Consider the following 21,360-nt stretch of genomic DNA (forward strand, 5'->3'; position numbering starts at 1 on the left):
CAGAGCACTTCAATCAAAACACTTCACTGTATTACATGAAATTCTGGAGCTGTAATTATTGTAATTCATCAAGAATAGGCACAAAAAAGTACAGGCAGTGTGAGTGCACAAAGTATCTCAAACTTGTCTGAGAAGAGATATTAAACATTTTTTATCATCCTCTCAAATCTCCCAGTAAAGTAAACATGATGTTCTAGTGGTCCAGTCCAAACCTGGGCCCCATAAATTATCCTCACACAATACCTCTGCTGTGACTTACTTCAGTTCAGCAGTGCAAAAGAGTTTGTTTGAACATTACTTGACCATGTTCTGCTGTGAGATTAGCTCCTCACTGACGAGCTCATTCAAAATATTAGTTCACTCCCTGGAATTTGGTTCTGCATCACCCCTTTGATCTCTCATGTGCACCTCCCTTTACCTTTGCCCAGGGAAAAGGGTCCTGCTTGTTGGTGTTTTATCCTCAGGTTCTTTGCTTAATGGCCCTTTGTACACTACCATTTTCTATAGATTAGAAGTGACAATATGACATTAACTGCATTAGAGTACATACTGTCACTGTTAAGATCGGTCAGCATTTCTTGCTTTTTGTTGACAGTTGATTATGGATAATGGCTGAGCACCATGACGTTCTTCCTCACAAGGGCAGCACTATTGTTTCTGAAACAATTTAGATTTTCACTTGCTTCACTGTCTGTTTCACTCCCACAGAATGGAGTCCATATTTCCTTTCTTCTGCCAAGGAAGTATTTTAGAATGTTTAGGATCTTTCAAGTCCACAGCATGTTTTCGACCAGCAGTTTGGTACAAGAGGCCCATTTGGTTTAGGCCCAAACGCTCTGCGAGGCTGTCCTGAGCTGCAAACAGCTAGGCCCTTAGGTGAGGTTTGGATCTAGACGGATCCACATATTTCAGGCCAAAATGGCATTTGGCACCTCATTCCTGGTCAGGTAAACAGTAAACACTTTATCAGTTTTTGAGTTTGTTTTTGAGAGTTTTTGCAGACAGGAAAACCAAAGGCCTCGGGGTAGTATGGAGTGGTCTCACTTCTTGAGACACTGGTACATGAGAGCCCGTGGGTTTAGCATGTAGCGCTCGCTATTGAGGAACTTGGTAAAATACTGGGGGACAGGAGGGCGAGGGGCTACGTAGGACACGGTTGGGGACACAGCCATCACCTCTGCGATCCTCTGCTTCATCTCACGAATCTCCTGATCCTGTTTACGGAGGTTACCTACGGGGGGTTGGGGTCAACATTTAAGAATCTAATGTACTTTTTCTGCAGTCACTAGGATGCATTAGACTGGATACATAAGTGTCAAATAAACGTCATTTATTACAATCATTATTATCAATGTACTATGTTAGGGTTAACAGGCATCATAGAGACTTTTGACTATCTGCCATTGCTATTTCTACCTGCCAATGTAGATAAGAGAGAGATAAAAAGGGGACATGGACGAACCTTGAGCTATCTCCAACTGTCTGCGGGCATCTCCCAGCGCAGAGAAGAGATCCAGCTTGATGCGTGTTTCTGCGCTCAGGTTGTATTCCAGATGCTGTGCCTTATCTTGCAGAGAGGAGAGGGCTGACAGCAACGTGTCCATCTCTGTCTCTACACTCCTGTACTTCTGTAGCGACTGCAGGGGAGACAACGGGCAGGGACGTAGATGAACACCGAGAATACAGGAAAGAGTTTATAAAAAAAAGGTAGGCACATGTTTTTACAACATTGCACCATTTACATCTCTTAAGTGGTATCTTCTGCTATGTTCATTTCAGCTTAGAATTGCTGAACTTTGAGCTAAGAATAGCTGAATTTGCCTCAGCTATAACAGCAAATCAACTTGCACAGCCAGCCATTTAAGAAACAGTGAAAGCCAAAGTGGTTGTCACATTAATTCAAAGACCGTTTTCATGCTACTGAGGATTTTTGAAAACAGGAAAAGAGCAACACCTTAACTTTGTGAAGCTGTACTGTTTTGTAAAGGGCTTGGCTTGTATTTTGATTAGATTTATGATATTTGAAAAAATATATAACCAAGAAGACAACAGTGACCATAAATGGAAAAAACATTCAGCACAGCAGTAACAACACTGAACATCATAACAACCCCAAATGACAACAGACTGAACATAAATCACAACGCTGCTTCAAATCTCGACAAAAACCAAACAGGCAACAGACTGAATGCTGACACCACAGACAACAAACGTCACAACATCCAGAGACAAATGGATACACCACCACATCCAAACAGACTGCCCACAGCCACCATACACTCCGAGCAAATGGTTCTGACACGGACAAAAACCGACACCAGTACACAACAGCACGGCATACTGGTCACTGGCTTCGTAGGGTTTGCGTTTTACCTCAACTTCTTTCTCTAGTGCTAGCACTTGACCCTCTTTGCCTTGACACTCCATCTGCAGTTGCTTGTACTCTGCCTCTAGATCTTTCACTTTTTTCCTCAACATTAGCGTTTCTGTTTGCTCCTGCCTAGTAGACAGAGAGAATAAGGCAGAGGGGTGAGTAGACAGAGGGGAGTGGAGGGGCTGCTGTTATGACAGGGGTGAGGAGAGGGAGGTTGGGGTAGTGAGTGGGTTAGGAGAAGGGTATTTTGCCCTGCACACAGATAAATAAAGGAAACATTGCCCTCAAAAATCTTGTTTAATGGTAAGAAAATGAGACCGAAAATAAAGACTGCAAAATTAGATGACAGCTCTGACAGTAGAATATAAGGTCCATGCCATGCCAGATAGGCTAGTTCATATCTTTAAATTTGTATTTTCCTCTTAAGGGATCAGGCTGAACTATTGTTCAAACAACTCAAATATCATAGCTTATAGCACACCTGTTTGGTGCACCTCGAAGCAATATGGCAGCCTCGTCCAGCTTCTGTGCCTGCAGTTCAGTCAGCTGTTTCTCCAGAGCCACCCGCGCCTCTGTCTCAGCTCTGGCCTTCTTCTCCAGCGCTGCGCTGGTCTGCTTGTCCCTCTGCTTGGTCTTGGCCAAGCACAGGATTCTACGAGATAATACACACACGCAAACACACACATTAACACCACTCTTTAAGTATGGAAATTATTTATTTTGACATGCATGGGAGAATTGGGTACAATTGTTTGCTCTATTTGAAAGAAATGAAATGCTAATTTAGCAGCAGGATCTATCTGATCATTCAAACAAGTCAATTCGACTTATGGTGATAATAGTGTTATTTCTACACAAAAACAAAAAAACTTTCTGAAGCATAACAGCTTTCACCAGGAACTTCACCAGACTTTTGCAAAGCATGATAGTTTTTCACAGTCGTTAAAAAATTACCTCTGAACCTTCATTATGCTTAGAGACGCTGCTGAGGCTCACTCACTTGCTCTGCAGCAGCTCGTTGGTGTGCCGCAGCACGGAGACCTCGGGCCTCAGGCTGCGCTCGCTGTTGGTCAGGTTGCAGACATGACTGCGCAGCTCCTGTTCCGTCTGCTGGCTTGCCTGGAGCTCCCCTTTTAGACGCCGCAAATCCTGCTCCAACCTGAGTTAAAAGTATAGATAAATAGATAGATAGATACATATATAGATTGATAAACAGAAAGATAGATAGAACAATTCATCAAAGTCAATGAAAAAAAAAGTTAAAGTTGGACACTACATAATTAAAAGGCAAAAAGAGACCTAAAAGCATGTCTTGAAATAGCAACACCAAGGTGCATTGACTCATAAGGAATGACATTTGATTACTTTGTGATCTGTTCTGCATGATGGTTTAGGGGTGCTGTAGGGGTTGTGTTTCCCTTCTCAGCTGAATCCCTGTTTGGGCTGACTGTTTTGGCAGCGTTCTTCTGCCTTTTCTCTGTCTTTCCACCAGATGGCGCCACTGTGATGGGTGCCTTGTACGCTTTGGGTGGGGAGCTCTTTGAGGCTTTGGTGGTCGTCTTGGGCCCATGCTCTTCCTGAGGTAGTCGCTGGGAGGGTCCTGAGGGCTCAGGTGCTGGTGCCCCACCTGAGAGGGAGTTTCGGGGTTCACGAGAGACGCTGGGGTGACAAGGGTCACGGGTGTCGTTGCCCCGTGACTTGACCCCTGTGGGGACTGAGTTCAGTTCTCTGGGGTGAACCTCCTCCAGGCTTCCCTCTGTCCTCCCCTCTCCCTGTTGGATCTGCAGGTAGTCTCCTGTCAAACCCTCGTCTGATGCAGGGGCTCCAGTCTGACACTGATATTGTACCGACTCCACTTTGGGCCTCCACTTTACATCTGCTGATTCAGAAATAACAGAGAGATTATTCTGATATCGGAACAGCAATGTCATAAGTACACAATACACAGACAGTTGGAACAATTAAACAATGTTTGACCACAATTAAAGTAATAAAAACACAAGCTTAAAGCAGCAATACAGACCATATGCTATCAAAATGAAACTGAGAATGGTACCAAAACTAGTTGCCTATAAAACCATACCTCAAAAAGTGTCAAATTGTTGCATAGAGCTACTTTAAATCACAAATTGAATTGCAAAGCACTGAAAAACTGTTTGAAGATATATTAAAAGGAGTAACACCGCATGTCAGTTTATAATTATAAGTCTATTTGAGAGGTGAGGGGCCAGTACTGCAGACAGTCTGCCTCTGTGTCACTTGGTCAAGGCTCTCGGACAGCCAAGACTCTGACACAGTATAAGGGGTCCCAGTGGGAATACGTGTGTAGGCCTTCTGTAGATGTTTGAACAGTTAGGAGCCAGGTCATAAAGCAAAGCTACGGTTGAGCCAAATAACACCAGTAATGGCAGCATTGCAACAGCTTTTTAAAGCTTTTCGCATTAGAAACCTGCTCTCACATTCCAACATACATCAACAAAACCTCACTTTTGAAAGCAAACTTAATTATTATCTGTCCATAGTTCCTTGTCTTCTGGCTTTTAGGTCAAAAAACTGAGAGAATGTGTACAAAAGGCTAACTGAAGTACCGTGTAATGTGTTTTAATTGATGCCATCCGATCAACAAAGAGCTTAAAATATCCAAACTGCTACACTGTGTGACTACAATACAGCTCCATTATCTCCTTACTTTCTCTGGTCTCGGATGCACACTTAGGGTAGAGGAGCAGGCCAGGAGGAAGGGACTCTTGCAGGAGGTGCATGTGGAAGTCATTATTGTTCTGCACTGTTTTTTGGGTGCGCAGCTTGAAGATACCCGTAAAATAGCAAGTCACATCGAAGCCCAGGTAGACCACTGGATAGCCAATACTGAAAAGGGGAAATCATTTTACACGTCATTTTAATGACAATAAGACTCACGTTAGCGTCCAAAGTGTATATGACAAAAAATAGAATTAAACTGATTGGATATTACTTGTGTTCCATCAGTAACACACAGACTCAATCCTTTTGTTAGCATTATTTATGTAGACATTAAAAGTGAAAGTTAATATAAATTCTCTCATTGGTACTGTGAAAACTCAACACTTATTCTCGTGGTCTGAGGGTCTGTGTTACAGAAAGCCCTGAGCAGTGGGGAGAAATAAAAGGAGGTGGGGTGGGGTGGGGGGGCAGCAGTGTGCGCTGATCCCAACCTACCAGTGTGCGGCGAAGATGTGAGATAAATTAGCGTGGGAGTTTTTCTGGTCTTTGAGCCGAAGCGAAGCCTCTGTGTAGACCAGCAGGATCCACAGAGACGCCGTGGACATGCAGATGCCCTTCTCTGAGACACACAAAATGGTTGGTTTGTTATTGTTGTAGTTCTCTAGACTGACCCGAGCTTGACTGCCTAATATGCGTATATGGATTTAATGGTTATAGTGATAAGGAACAATGTTTTCACAGCCATCTGCATGTAGGCAAAGGTCACGCTATAAAGAGAGAAAATCTGGGTAGTAAACATCAATATAACTGTAATGCCTTAGCACAATACGATATAGAAGGAGATGAAGAGGGAGAAGCTGCCTGTCATGGTATTTGGGAATTTTGTGTATGTTTATTTTTGTTGAGTTATGTTGAGGTATGGTTGGCTGACATGGTGCGTGAGAATTTTAGTTGACAAAGATATTAAGTAGTATACAACAACAGTGTCCAACTGGCTGGCGACAGCTACAACAAGTGCCGCATGCTCTACTGGGGATACGGAAAGGCCCTCCCACACAGTACAACATTCGCTGTCTGTATCCCAATAACATCAACTGTGGCTTATTATAAGTATTAAAGGGACATTTTTGTGGCATCTTCAGGCGATTATTTTAATTTCATTGCCCATAAACATTAGTCAAACTGGTTAAAGAAACACAGACATTCAACCTTACCTGTGTGCCAGATGTAATTAAATAGGACATAGGTGCTAGCTGCCAAGAACAGCCAGTGCAGAGGTACAAAAATGAAGCAGAAGACATCGAGGGTGAAGGCTGCACACACAAACACCACGCAAATAACCTAGAAAAAAAGAAACCAAAAAAGGTTACAATGTGTAACCTACTGCATGACAATGTACAACACGCTACTGTTCCCATGAATCAGCTGCTAAAATAAGGTCCTTTAAATAGCAGGCAGTGGTTGACTGTTCAGATTTAGACCATGTTTCATCTAGTAAGCTAATAATAACATATACAGCCTATATACATTTATGCACTGATTGATGATAATCATTAAGAACACTGACTAAATTAAATAATATTATATTATATATAAATCATATTATTGCTAGCACAGTGAGTAATTGATCTAGGCATGAAGGCACTGTCCTTACCAGCCCGTGGCAGTGGAAGGTGGTGTAAACACTACCAAAGAATAGCCAGCATGGCCACAGGTACTCCAAGCGGAACTCCAGCAGAAAGTCTGCTAATAACACCAGTGTCCATACTATCATGAACTTCAGGACTGTGTAAGCACTGTGGAGAAAAATGTAGGATGAGTTTGACCATTGGCAGACCGTGGGTTTTCCAGCTAGGCCTTCAACAAAACAATATGTAATTATTATTATTAACAATATAAATATGTCAAAACCAGCCATAATTGATGTCATTTTGAAGGAAAAATTAAATTCAAATGTTTCCCAATATTCATGAGGCTTTCGTACAGCCTGCCTCTTTGTCTCTTCTGTTGATGAGTCAGAGGAATGTAAACAAAGGCAATAAAGGCCCTGCAGGACAGATGATGCATGCAATACACAGGGATATTTTGCAACACTGTCTTTTGAATATGCCTTCAGAATGACATCATTATAATTTCAGAGAATACATGTTATATTACGAAAAATATATATTGCAACTTAAACTGCAGCGCTGAGCAAAACAGCAAGTGTACAAAAGAAAGCAAATTAAATAAAACAGTCGGTAGACGGAAAATGTCCTATAGTAAAAGCAAATATAATAACATATGCTTAGGTCTTTATTTAAAGATGAAATATATAGGTTTGTTTTTGTAGTCAAAATAGAAATATCCCTGGATGTACCATAATAGAATAATTCTACAGAAATACTGAAAAGGATCATTACAATGGTGTTGCAGTATATGTATTTCAATTTTGTCTTGCAGGTATTTGCATGCATTTGTTTATATGTTTCGATGCCTGGCAAATGTAAACAACAGAGGGGGAGGATGCATATGATGCTGGGGACCATTGCCATGCCTACAGAATGACATCATTGTTGTAAGTCGAGGACATCTTTTGACAACAATTACTAAATATAGAATCTTCACGGCTATTCACCAGACTACACAGTTATGAGCCTACACAAGGAGGAAGTTTTGGAATTGAAACCCCAGAATTCGAAGATAACATTAATAAAACAAGCGTTTTTGCTTAAAATGTTTCACACTGAATTATCAATTGACTTTATAGCCAACTGTCTTCAGTAGATTCATATTTTTTGTGCCCTGGAGGTTGTCTGTTAAATGTCTCTTTCCAGATCTATACATTTTGCTCCTTTTGTTCTAAGTAGCCTTTGTTCTCTCTGTCTCTGTATCCCCATCTCTCTCTCTCTGTCCTTCTTTCCTCCATATTATTGCATCGGCTATTTTTTTTGTTTGGTAACCATGACAACTTCCATCCGTTCCTCAGTACCACAGCATAACAGAATCAGTGCATAGTAATGTATTACAGCTATTTCGGAGCAAATGAATGATGGAACGGTCATGTAATATACCCGTAACGTAAGGCAAGCAAGAAAATTAGGCCTACGTCGTTGAGAACAATATAAATAGGCTTATAAAAACGATACCACTGCATCCTGAGTTTATTTAGCCACCCTGTAATAACATTGCATAACCATTTGCTTCATCACATACATGTTATTTAAGCGATACAGTAAATTATTGCTTTGTGAAAAGATCTGAAAGTAGGCTTAAGGCTATTGCAAATACATTTGTCCAACTTATCGTCCCAGTAGACTTTGCTTTGTTACACTGCTCCAAACAATCAAATTGTCTTGTGGTCTAGACAAGCTGTCTGAGGGCTGTTATCAGCAGGCAATCAGTAAATGCCAGCCTACTGTGGGTTATGGATCTACAAACGATAAGTGTAAAAGGTCATATAATAATAACAATAATAATAATTACTACTACTAAAAATAATAATCATAAAATATCAAATCATATAACACAGCGTTTTTATGTCTTTACAATATGAGCATTGTGGAGCGTCAAACAGCTAATAACAGCTAAGGAACCCAATCGATTTACACAATTTACTGCTTTTGATGAAATCACTTTGGAACGATTCATTTCGAGTTATACACAATGTAGCCGTCTTTACAGCTCTGCGGGCAATATATTGTATACATAAGTATAGCCTACCTATTGCCTATCGTTCAAAGCTAAATACGCTCTAGGCTATACGACATGGAAAGTAGGCTAAATCGTGATTATATAAATAGCATCCCAGGTGAGAGTAAGAGAGAAGGGCATTACACAAAGCCAGCAACAACAAAAGCAACGGCATCCGGGGATGCGTCACCCTCTCTACCTTTCCGATATCCTTTCTGTCATTTTGAGCTTTTTCATTTTCCGAAGCTTGGTGGCGTCTGCACAGCGTTTCTTCATAGTATGCTATGGCTTGTTCTCCCTTTGCACCGTTAGCGTCCGTAAACAAGAGGTGACCGCGTTATGAAAAAAATAAATAGTGGTCACATATGGCCCTATAGGGGCGACAACAACCTGATATTTTGGCGTCTCTTTGTGTATGAATGAAAGTACAGCTCGTAAGATGCACTGCGCATGCGCGACAAGGACCTCACAGCACAGCGAGTTGAAAGCGCGCACCTACCGAGCGTCTATAGGTTACATTATGTAAAACCTCTCTCACACAATGTTTTTCCCACAGGCGGTCTCTCAATCCAATTGGCTTCCCAGAGTTACAACTTCACGAAAACATGAAGTGAGGCAACACCTCTCCTCCTCTTAATGTCACTAAAATGATCCCTAAATCACCTGTTGGCATTGGGCACTTTGCAGCATCCATGCCATTTCGATTTTGCCCTGTGGAAGCAAACAGAATGGGAGACTTCGGGGGCGAGGTGCTGTGAAATAGGCTATCGTTTTTATTGGAATGGACTCAGAAAAGTGTCTTGTTCTTCCATATGCCTGGCCTTCTGTAAGCACACGTTTTAGCAATTCTTCGATCGCCACATTTAAGCAGACTTTTAGTAATTTAACCTACCCCTACTGTTGTGGCCAACCCAATGACAGGTACAGCAATGAGTCATGTCTCTGGTACAAGAAGTGCAACATCCCAAATCCGCCCACAGAGGTCCTCCTTCTCCTGCTATCAGTGCAAACACCAACATTGCAAATTGAATTAGGCTTAAAGTTTCGGACTGAATGACCCCTGTCTCACAGAGTGGAAGCAAGGCAAATGATTCAACAGGTTCTCTCAGCTCCTCTACTAAATAGACGATTTAAGCCACAAGGTGCTCCAGCGTGGGTATGCTGCCAGCGGTGAAATTACACATATCCTTATCAGACAGCAGTAGGCTTCAATAATCTTACTCTCAAGAGTACATTCAAGTCAAAGCTTTGGTTTCAGATAGCTTTCAATTGAGTACTTGTTAAGTGCTTGGTGACATCAGATACACCCCTTACTGCTAGATGTAGATAAGCCATCAAACAATGTTTCACAGCTGAAGTGTTTTGAGTTCACACACATAGGTCTACTCTTGTGCTGCATTGATTTAACACAATTCATTCTTGTGCAAAATAGTTTGTTTTTCAGTGTAGTCACAATAATTAAGTTACATGCAAAGATTTGTAAAAAAAAAAAAAAAGATGGGAAGCACAGAAAAATTTTCACTTGCTCAATCTGTCCAACTCAAATTTCCAGTCTGTCAAAAGGTTGTTGATATTTGGGTTCAACAGCCAATGAAATTACACGACTCCCAATGAAGTAACACGTTAACACTCCTGCACTCCTCCACCTCTTGAGGACATTAAACAGGCTGCCTCAGGAAAGCCCACAGCATCCCCAGAGACTCAACACACCCTAGTCACCACCTATTTGAACTGTTGCCTTCAGGGAGACGCTTTAGGACCATCAAAGCAAAAATAGACAGGCTGATAAACAGCTTTTATCCCAGAGCCATCATAGCACTTAACAATTCACAAAACTGACCAGTATTTGGCTCTCTGTTGTGTAATATGTCTTGCGTTTTTATAGTGTAAATATGTATAGTTCAATCTATATTTTTATTGTTTTCGTGTTCCTGCTACCTCAATTTCGTTTGTGCAATGACAAATAAAGTTATTCTATTCTAAAAGGCTGTTATTGTTCATGGCTTGGTCCAGGCTAGGTTTGTCCCCCACTTACAGAGCCAGGACTGTGAATGAACTCCAGAATATTTTTGTGCGCACACACTGAATGGACAGCTAGAGGACTGTGAGAGGCAATTAACTGAATTTGACAAAGAGTGTACCCGCGGACCCACCTTTAATCTTTGTTTGCGTCCAGCACTCCTTGGCTCAATTTGCATATTTCTTATGCTTTAGGCTGTGCTTTGTATGGAAAAGGGTTATGCAGATTTCACCCACAGAAGCTTCCAATACACCTTTATTGAAATTAAAAGTCCTGAGAAATCCAGAAAGAACATTTGTATAAAAAAGGGGGTTCTTTCCTATAGAACTGACCTAAAGACCTAAAAGGACGTCACAAAAAAACCTTCATCACAGAGTTCAGACTAGATCCTCTAAAGATTCTTTAGAGTAGGGATCTGATGAAGCGGCCTGGGTTTTTATAAACTTCAGCAAGGTCTCTGAGTTCATATTTGCAATGACATTTCACATATGTCATGACCTTGACCAAGGCCTTGTTTAAAAAAAAATAATGATTGCTCACAAATGTGCTTTATTACATTATGTAAAATTCTTAGAAGTGATTAATGGTCTTCTCTGTGATAATGCAAAACAAGATCAGGACAACCTTCGTCACAAGTCAGGTCACCTTTCATTCTGAACAGTCTTATCACTGGTAAACACTCCCTATCTTGTTAAACAAGTATAGATTTTGGTCTCTAATGTAATGCAATATCAGTACACGGTATTTAATGTTAAAATAATGAGGTGATGTAGGCTATCTAAAATCCACTAAAAAACACAATAGCTCTGGTATAACCAGTGTAGAATTATGTTGCAGAATTCATCTGGCTAAACAGCCCACAATGAATTAGTGCAATTTGCACGGCACAGCCTAAATATGATGTAAATGTAACATGGGCATGCCCAGGAGTGGAGGTGAGGTGTGTTCAACTGTGTTGTTAGACCTGCCTTAGATGAAAAAGGTCTGTTGGCCTACAGGAGGCCTGAGGTCTTTTCATTTGAAGGTGACCTCTCCCTTTAATATGATTGTATGTATTTTCTTTATGCATTTTGCATCATTCCATTAGGAACATGGAAATAAGCCTTAATGTTGTGGCGTATCTATATAGATAGATAAATACTTTATTAATCCTGTGGGGAAATTCTGGGATCTTGCAGCTCTCTCATATTTACAATAATGACAAACAATATACAGACAATTTGATACAATACAAACAATCCAATTCAGCTATGTACAGTGTAGTATGAAGGATGTATGGTGTAAAGTGCATAATAATTAAAGTTTAATGGCATCTGGGACGAATGACCTCCTATGTCGCTCAGTCCTTGATCGTATTGTGTTGAGCCGCCCGCTACGGATGCTGCTGGACTGTCCTGCCAGGACATGGTGGAGGGGGTGATTAACATTGCCCATGATGGCCAAGAGCTTGCCCCGCATCCGTCTCTCTACCACAGTCCCCAGTGATTCCAGGTTCTGCCCCACCACTGAGCTCGCCTTTCTGACTAGTTTGTCCAGCCGCCCAGTGTCCCTCTTAGACATGTTGCCTCCCAGCAGACTGCAGCAAAAAAGAGCACGCTCGCCATAACAGATTGGTAAAACATGCACAGCATCTCTTTACATACATCAAAGGACCTGAGTTTCCTCAGGAAGAACAAGCTACTCCGTCCCTTTTTATATGTTGCACTTGCGTTAGCTGACCAGTTCAGCTTGTCGTCTAGATGCACCCCCGGGAACTTGTAGGTCTCCACCACCGCGATGTCCTTGCCCTGACCTGTATCTGAGTATTCTCAGAATAGAAATGGCTCCTCTGCCAAAAATGAACCAGGGTAAAGATTAGACATGTTTTACTAATGCTCAAATTATCAGGTTATTAATTCAGAGATCGATGTAACATTTTTAAAACATCCACAACCATTAAATACATTTGATCATTAATACAGGAATGTGAAGTACAACGCATAGATTTCATCAAATCCTTTCTGGTGGTGGCATGTCTGCCTTGTCCAAACTGTCTTTGTATTGGGATGCAAGCCTTTGGGTACAAACGTATGATCTTCTGACAAAAGTAGTTTGGATGTACTACATCTTTTGGCAGTGTGTGCTCTGGTGCAAGCCAAAAAATGCTTGACATCTACACTATATCTGTAAATCTGATTTCATATCATTGCTATCTCAAGTCATTAGCATTAGCTTGGAACACATGGCATGATAGCGCTACCAAATCTTGGTCAGGTGGTCCCTCTGTTATTTGAAATGCTCTCATGAAAATGGTATAAATTCAAGAACTCCAGCAGCCTTCTCCTTGTGCATTCCTCGGCTGGGAGAAGGTAAGGAATAATACCTCTGATATCTTCATATCTTTTAACATAAGCAGTTATGAGTTACTTAAACTTGACTCCTGTATATAATTAGGTTTGGACCGCTTTGTGATCTCATCGATTTACCAGTATAGACCTAGATACTTCAGTTATCATAACCGTTATCATGACAACTTGGAGGAATAACATTCTTCACAAACAGTACTAGGTTCTATATATTTTATATATTTCTATATATTGTCTCCTTGGTACAGTTATCACTAAACCGTCTAAGAAAGCATTGAAAAACAAAATCAGTGCATGTGACATAGCCTTAACTTGCCTATAATGATGAAGTTGTCTAAGATCATATGTGCTCGTTAAACTTTGCTGTCAATATATTTTTATAACATAATATAATATAGTATCACATAATATGATAGTAATATACAATATATAATTGACTGAAATGAATTGGACCTCTCCCTGATGGTTTGCCTTTGATTTCTTACAGTACCACAGCTGTCATGTTCTCTTTCACATTTGTTTTGGCTGTCATCACTCTGCTTCAGGTGCCTGCCACCTGGGGAGAGGTCAGTTAAAGGTTCCTTTCATTTCATAGACTATTACCTAGTGCCCAGGAAGATATTCACCATGGAAACAGACATATATTGAATTTGCATTTTATATTGATTGCATGTTATAAAAGTACAAACCATTCCAGTATTTACACTTAGAGCACAGCTATGACAGGATATCTGTGAATACTATACTGGAAGTAGCGACTCCAGACATGTGTCATCTCATTCTACTTTGGTTTTCTACCCCTTTTGTTTTCATTTCACCTGGTGATGCTGTCTCTCTAGACATGTAAGTATGCCTCTATATGAGCACATATTTCCCCAACTGGACAGTGGATTCAGTATTTACCATGTGTCTTTCTCGTGTTGTAGATGCTCAGCTCAACACAAACAACATTGCTGTTCAAGAGGACATTGTAAACAAACACAATGAACTTCGGCGATCGGTCAATCCCACTGCAAGCAACATGCTGAAAATGGTAACGCACAGCCACTGATGCTAACTCACCGACTCCACTATGTAACTTTGATGCAATTTCTGGTATATATACCATATTGGTATATCAAATATATAATACGTTTTGACGTATTCACACTATGCATTATATGAAATGTGCAGGTACTCTTCTCACTATCCATATATTTTTCTGTGGTGGTGGTTAAACAATAATTAACATTGGTCCTGTGACTGTCCCACACAGTCTGATGGTAATTCCTCTCTCTCTCTCTCTCTCTCTCTCTCTCTCTCTCTCTCTCTCTCTCTCTCGCTCTCTCCCAGAGTTGGAATAGTGAGGTTGCAGCCAACGCTCAAAAATGGGCTAACACATGTGCAGAGAAACACAGCACTCCCAGCGAGAGAAAAATCGGCAGTACTGTATCATTCTCTCTCTTCCTCTATCTCTCACTTTCTCTCCATCCCTCGCTCCCTCTCTATCTCCCTTTAACAAACATGCACTCTCACACAAATACAGTAAACAGATACATTCACTACATGCAAATTAATTTCTTTCAAGGAGAGGTCATGTAACACTAGAAAACGGAAGATTGATTTGATTTATACAGAATTCGCTCTCTTATGCGTGTGCATGTATGTGTATGTGTGTATACTCTGATGATTCCTTTTCTTTTATGTTTGTGTGTGTTTGCATCTGTATGGGTGTTGGTTTTTGTGTTTGTGTATATTGTTGATGATTCATTTTGTATATATGTATGTGTGTGTGTGTGTGTGTGTGTGTGTGTGTGTGTGTGTGTGTGTGTGTGTGTGTGTGTGTGTGTGTGTGTGTACGCAGCCAGTGGATGTGGAGAGAACCTGTTCTACTCCAGCGCCCCACTCTCTTGGGATGAAGCCATCCAGGCCTGGTTCAATGAGGACAAGCACTACAAATACGGTCACGGTCCCATTGGAGATGCTACGGTTGGCCACTTCACACAGGTGAGCTCATCTGTCATAACCTGAGTCACACATAAAACAGAAGAAACAGGAACTCACCCCTAGATGACTTTGCAAGGGGGATGCAGCTCTCGATTACTTATGTTGTTGTACACACACACACACCCACAAACACACAGACACACGCACGCAGGCACGCACGCAGGCACGCACGCACGCACGCACGCACGCACGCACGCACGCACGCACGCACGCACGCACGCACGCACACACACACACACCCTTTTCAGTCTCTGTCTGTCATTTCATTTATTATTACAATTCAGAAATTCACAACAACAACATCATCAACATCAACAACAACGACAAACAATGTTCGCTAAACGAGCATTTGTCTTACTTCTTCTTCCTCAGGTGGTTTGGTACAGATCCAATGAGATCGGCTGTGGTGTAGCAAATTGTCCTGACACTGGCTTTGCCTACTTCTACGTCTGCCATTACTGCCCTGCGTGAGTCCTCTCCCCCCACCTCTACTCAGCCCTCTTCAGGAGATTAGTTCTATAAAATGTGTAGTAGTATACATTAATATTAGCTGTCCTCAGTTTATAGCTCCACACCTGACTTCAGGAGACATTTCTGAAATCTCAAAATAGTCTGTCAAAGTGAGATCATGTATGTGAGATTTGCCCCAACTTCATATTAAGCATGCTTAGTAAATAGGAAGTGTATGCTTAATTCTTTTCGCTATGGGGAATAAACCTTTTTTTACATTACTGTATTTTGTTATGTTTATGGTATGTTATAAACATGTGTAATATATAATTACATGAGAAGCTCTTTCAACCACCCATTTACCATTTCACTGCACAAATAATGTGAACATTCATAGCATATGCTCATGCCATGTCTTCTCGTACTTCTTGTTGATGTTCACAGTGGAAACATTTTCTTTGCTGGACATAATGGCTACGCTCACCCATACAAGGAGGGACCACCCTGTGGTGACTGTCCAGATGCCTGTGACAATGGCCTATGCAGTAAGTCTGTTTAAATGAAATATACACAAACATGGTCAATGTACAAGATTAAATAAAAACATGGTGAAATATGGTGGACTGTTACAATGGATTCACTGTAAAAACAAAATACATTAAAAAAGAAAACTAGAAAATGCATTTCCTGAAGGAAATACCAGTGCATGAAATGCAAAAGTTAAGAAAGAACGAATAAAAGAAAAGTGAAAGAAGGAAGGAAGAAAGGAAAGAACAGTAAAAGAAGGAAAGAAGAGTTGAAGAAGGAAAGAAGAAAGGAAAGAAGAGTGAAGAAAGAAAGAAGAGTGGAAGAAGGGAAGAAGAAAGGAAAGAAGAGTGAAGAAAGAAAAGAAGAAAGTAAAGAAGAGTAGAAAGAAGGAAAGAAGAAAGGAAAGAAAAGAGGAAGAAACAAAGTAAGGAAAGAAGAGTGAACAAGAGTGGCTCTGGATAAAGACAGTAAAGAGAGAGAAAATATTGAAAGAAGGAGAAAAAAAGAGTGAAGCAGAGAGATGGAGTGTGAGAGAAAGTAGAGTGAGAGTGATAGAGAGAAAAAAAAGTAGAGTATGGAAGGTGTCTATTAATATTCCTAGTTATACAGTTGAATGGCGAGGTACAGAGAGAAGAGGACCCTTGGAGGCTTGCCGCAGGTGTCAGTGAAGCACAGGTGCAAGCCAGTTTAATTACCCTATTATGATGTCATAATGGCCCAATGTAAGTCAATGGAAAAATTTTGATTCGTTTTTCTTTAATAACTTAAAAAGTATAAAGTTTAGAAAAGTGAAAAATACATAGCATAAGTGTCCTTTACAAGACCTACGCGACAAAGTTTGAATGAAGTTTCTACGTGAAGCGGTTCGGGCTGAATTAATCGCAGAAAAAGGTAACAAGAATAAGAAGAAGAAGAAGCCTAGGAATAACAATACAGGGCATTTCATGCACTGTAATAACAGACTAGAAAATGCATTTCCTGAAGGAAATACCAGTGCATGAAATGCAAAAGTTAGGAAAGGAAGAAGAAAAGAAAGAAGAAGGAAAGAAGAAAGGAAAGAAGAGTGGAAGAAGGAACGAAGAAAGGATAGAAGAGTGAAGATAGGAGAGAAGAGAGGATGAAGGAAAGAAGAGTGAAAGAAGAAAAGAAAGAAGAGTGAAGAAAGGAAAGAAGAGTGGAAGAAGAAAAGAAAGAAGAGTGAAGAAAGGAAAGAAGAGTGAAAGAAGGAAATAATAGTTGAAGAAGGAAAGAAGAAAAGGAAAGAAGAGTGAAAGAAGGAAAGAAGAAAGGAGAGTGAAGAAAGGAAAGAAAAGTGAAAGAAGGAAAGAAGAGTGGAAGAAGGAAAGATGAGTGGAAGAAGGAAAGAAGAGTGAAAGAGAAAAAGAGAGTGAAAATATTGAAAAAAGGAGATAAAAATGGAGTGAAGAAGAGAGATTGAGTGTGAGAGAAAGTAGACTGAGAGGGATAGAGAGAAAGATGGAGAGATAGAGAGAAAAAAAGTAGAGAATGGAAAGTGTCTTAATGTTCCTAGTTACAGTTAAATTGAGAGGGACAGAGAAGAGGTTCCTTTGATTTGGCGCAGGTTTGGCACAGGTGCAAGCCAGTTTAAAGACCCTATTATGATGTCATAATGGCCCAATGTAAGTCAATGGGAAAATTTCGATTCGTTTTTATTTAATATCTTAAAAATATAAAGTTTAGAAAAGTGAAAAATACATAGCATAAGTGTCCTTTACAAGACCTACGCGACAAAGTTTGAATGGTTCGGCTGAATTAATCGCAGAAAAAGGTAACAAGAATAAGAAGAAGAAGCCTAGGAATAACAATACAGGGCATTTCATGCACTGTAATAATCTAAATTAAAATGTGACTGAACTATGTATCAAGGGGGTGGTAGAAGAAATATGGACCCAGCACCATGTAAGCAGGACCCCCTCATAGTATCAAGTATGGAAATTCAGATCTCTAAACTCAATTGACCTTTTCTTGGTGTTGATCTGAGAACTTTGCTGTATAAAGAGTTAATTTATGCATAGTCTAACACTTTTTTGTGTGTGTCTCCTCTCTTGCCAGCCAACCCCTGCCCGTACAGTGACAAGTATGGTAACTGTCCCCAGTTTGCCAAGGCCTGGGGTTGCGGTAACAAAAACATTGCCGACTGGTGCCCTGCCTCCTGCAAGTGCGACGGCAAGATCATCTAGACACCCTGAGCAGCATTTACATGAAGGATGTATTTTCTAATGACACCACAACAGATAGAGGTTTTTTAGGAGAAAAAAACAGCCTTTTATTATCATTGTTAAAGTCTTACAGCATAGTCAGTGCAAAGTGTCAGCCTTCATATACCATCTGAATAATTTTCTTTAACTGCTCATAACATGTTCTTCAGGATCAGGGGTGAGTGTGTTTGGAAATGCATTTAATTTCTGTACAGCTCTGTGTGCAGCTCAGGTACACAGCCTTGGATTCCAATATCTGGTGAAGTGGTTTTGGAAATAAAACATCTTCATGTACTTCTTTGTCTTTGTCTTGAAAGGAAAAGCGTAGAAACCTTCACGAGTCTGTCGATGCTACAAAATCATCCGAGCCTAGTGGTGGTTATTTTAGGTGCTCTCCATGTGTCCATCTGCAAAGGAGTTATGTGCACTCTCAAGCATCATGTAGAAGTGTGACATAAACGCAAGCTATGAAAGCTTCCAACACCACTTTATCATATGCCAAATATATATACAAACACACACACACACCAGTTTTGAAAACCACACACCTGACCTGACAGACGTAATCTTTTTGGTTGCTACAAACACTTTAAAGATAAATAAGATCCACACACCAATTCAAATCTGTATGTTGACCAGGAAGAATTATTTATAAAATGGCCCAAGGACTTTCCATGTTCATTAACAGTGGGAATCTAGACATGTGGTGCATACTCCAATGGCAGTTGGTAAACAACTGATACGTATATCAATGTATGCAGTCTATATACATACATTCGTATACACACACATGAGCAGACAACATGTGCATGCATTCACACCTTCCCATAGAATGCGCAGACTCAGCTGTTCGACAGTGGTCACCTGTGAATGCAGGGACACTCAACTGCCATTGCTCAGATATATAGTACAGGTGTGTTGGGTGCCACAGACACTGTTGCCATGTCACCGATCACTTTCCCTGTGTTGCTCCTCGTGCTCCTGAGCACCTCCGTTACCTGGGCAGAGGAGGAGGCTCAGGTGAGTTTACCTAAATGAATCTGGAACTGCAATCTCTAACACAGGCTAGATCAGTGCCCTACTCTGCATTAGAGATTAACCAAAGTAGAAGCTAATCACCAGTCAATACTTCTCAGACCAACTTTATCTTAGCTAACGAGGAAAACAAATTCTCCATAGCATTTGTGAAATTAATTTGAGATCATTCATCTTTACTTGTACAGTATTGAACTTTAAACAATTGCCATTCTGACAAAGATATTACACAAAAATGTTTGTTTGTTTTGTTTTTTATTCTGGCATTGAAAAGTGTACATTGAACTAAACTGTATATTTGTTGATGGATGATCATGAAGTGCATTGACTTTTACTGTGCTTTTTGCCCTGCTGGAAATGGATCTGTGACGCCTGAAGCCTGGTGAGTATCTTTGACGTTTTTCATGGTGTGGTGTTGCTTGCAACCATTGTGTTAATTCTCAAAATCATAACTATAGGAATATGTTAATGACCTGATGCACCATTATCAGTAACCTGATATGCAGGCATAATGTGACATAATGACTTGGCTGTTAATTGTTAGTATTACACCTTTATGAAAACCTAGTTTTAGTGCCTACGGTGATACATATCATTGTGACATTGATATAATATTCATTCATTCATTGTATGACATCATTTTAATAGATTATAATGAAGTGTGGTCCTCTGGGTATATTTGTCTTTCTTATGCTATAAGCGTTGAATATTCATGCGCTGTTTTGTTAGACATTATAATTAATGACTGTTTTGTTATGTGCCATGTAGATCAAACAGCCCTGATCATTTAACAATCCTTAGTAAGATCTGCGTGCAATGTATAGTTCAGAAATAAAAATGTAAACAAATTTAAAATAAGCTAAGTGTATGTGTTATGAGCACAAAGACTACATAGATGCCAAAGCAAGAAAATACTTTTCAACTTCGCAACAATTGTTTTTTCCATGATCTCCTTCACCAAGTAAGCATGCAGAATCCTGTATGAACTCCATATCAAGGGTAGTTGGTAGTGAGTGATTGTATGGTGTTTTTGTTTTTTTGATGAGGTGTTGAAGAGGCTGAGCTCAGGGCCACGTCCACAGAGCAGAGGGAGATCGTCAACAAACACAATGACCTGAGGAGAGGAGTGCGGCCCACGGCCAGCAACATGCTCAAGATGGTAACGCTAGCAGCTTCTGCCTGAGCGTTTAAGAGTCCTTGTTCCTCTCCCCCTCCACCTTGATCTATGTATTCTTCATTCTTCTCTTTCGTTCTTTCTACTGTGATTTGATGTCTTTATCTGTTCCTCTCCCCCTCTACCTTGATCTATTTTGCTTCATTCTTCTCTTTCTCTATTTCGTTCTTCTCTTTCTTTTTTTTCTACTGTAAATTGATGTCTTTCTACCTTTCATGTCTCTGTCATTTTTCTCTTCCTGCCAATTTCATGCATGGGGCTGGGCCATGTGACAGGTGGTTTGAGTATTAGTACATCTAGATCCCTTGGCACAGTGCTTGTGGGAAAGAGGTGAGAAAGTTGCTTTAAGCGCGGTGCAGCTGGCAGTGCCACATGCCACGGTTCCTCGCCGATCTGGCATGTTCTCTTTCCCACGATGCCTAGGGTTAGAGCTGATGGAACCGAACAGGATCAAACCAGCTGAGGCTGTGCCGTAAGATGAAAGTGCCTGACTCAAAAGTTACAGATATTAGAGCTCAGCTCAGTAGGGACAAGGAAAGTTCTGGAACGTGTCTCTCCCACCGCCAGCACTCGTTCTCAGAGTAACTTCCCGAGAATTTTGCCAGGAAGTATCTGGGGCCTCAGGATGCTTGTTGAGGTCATATTTTCTGTCTATTCTTGCTTCAAGCACCCCTGATTGCTTGCCTGAGCATCTGAACTGTGCTTGATTAGCTAAATCTGGCGTGTTCAGACTATTAAGACTGCCGGAAGGGAATGTTGGTTAGGAAGCATTTTTATTTTACCAGAAGTATCTTTGTGACAGCTAGATTCGCTCTGAAGATTATTAACACTCTTGAAAACATTTTCTCTGCCAC

The 21,360-nt window shown here is 40.6% G+C and overlaps 3 protein-coding genes across 3 annotated transcripts in view; 2 read left to right on the forward strand and 1 right to left on the reverse strand.

The window, feature by feature from the left end:
- Positions 1–1,040: 1,040 nt before the first annotated feature.
- Positions 1,041–9,025, reverse strand: LOC308360009 (macoilin-1; the record flags this gene model as incomplete). The annotated part of the gene is made up of 11 exons (XM_080831739.1): positions 1,041–1,231; positions 1,463–1,637; positions 2,374–2,500; positions 2,856–3,026; positions 3,375–3,533; positions 3,740–4,253; positions 5,064–5,242; positions 5,573–5,696; positions 6,292–6,418; positions 6,732–6,873; positions 8,949–9,025. The coding sequence occupies 11 exons, from the start codon at positions 9,023–9,025 to the stop codon at positions 1,041–1,043; spliced, it is 1,986 nt and encodes a 661-aa protein (XP_080687865.1).
- Positions 9,026–12,588: 3,563 nt separating this feature from the next.
- Positions 12,589–18,279, forward strand: LOC308381216 (cysteine-rich venom protein catrin-like; the record flags this gene model as incomplete). Its single annotated transcript, XM_080858737.1, has 7 exons — positions 12,589–12,616; positions 14,041–14,147; positions 14,370–14,376; positions 15,015–15,100; positions 15,473–15,567; positions 15,995–16,095; positions 18,152–18,279. 7 exons carry the CDS (start codon positions 12,589–12,591, stop codon positions 18,277–18,279), a joined length of 552 nt encoding a protein of 183 aa, XP_080714863.1.
- A 960-nt stretch (positions 18,280–19,239) lies between these two features.
- Positions 19,240–21,360, forward strand: part of LOC308381227 (serotriflin-like) — a gene marked incomplete at both ends in the record, with an annotated part of 5,595 nt that continues 3,474 nt past the window's right edge. The window contains 2 exons of the mRNA XM_080858747.1: positions 19,240–19,317; positions 20,390–20,491. Coding sequence (XP_080714873.1) covers positions 19,240–19,317; positions 20,390–20,491 — 180 coding nt within the window. The remainder of the gene's footprint in view (positions 19,318–20,389; positions 20,492–21,360) is intronic.

This window comes from Sprattus sprattus, assembly GCF_963457725.1.
Source record: "Sprattus sprattus genome assembly, chromosome: 2".
In the NCBI taxonomy this organism is placed as follows: domain Eukaryota; kingdom Metazoa; phylum Chordata; class Actinopteri; order Clupeiformes; family Clupeidae; genus Sprattus; species Sprattus sprattus.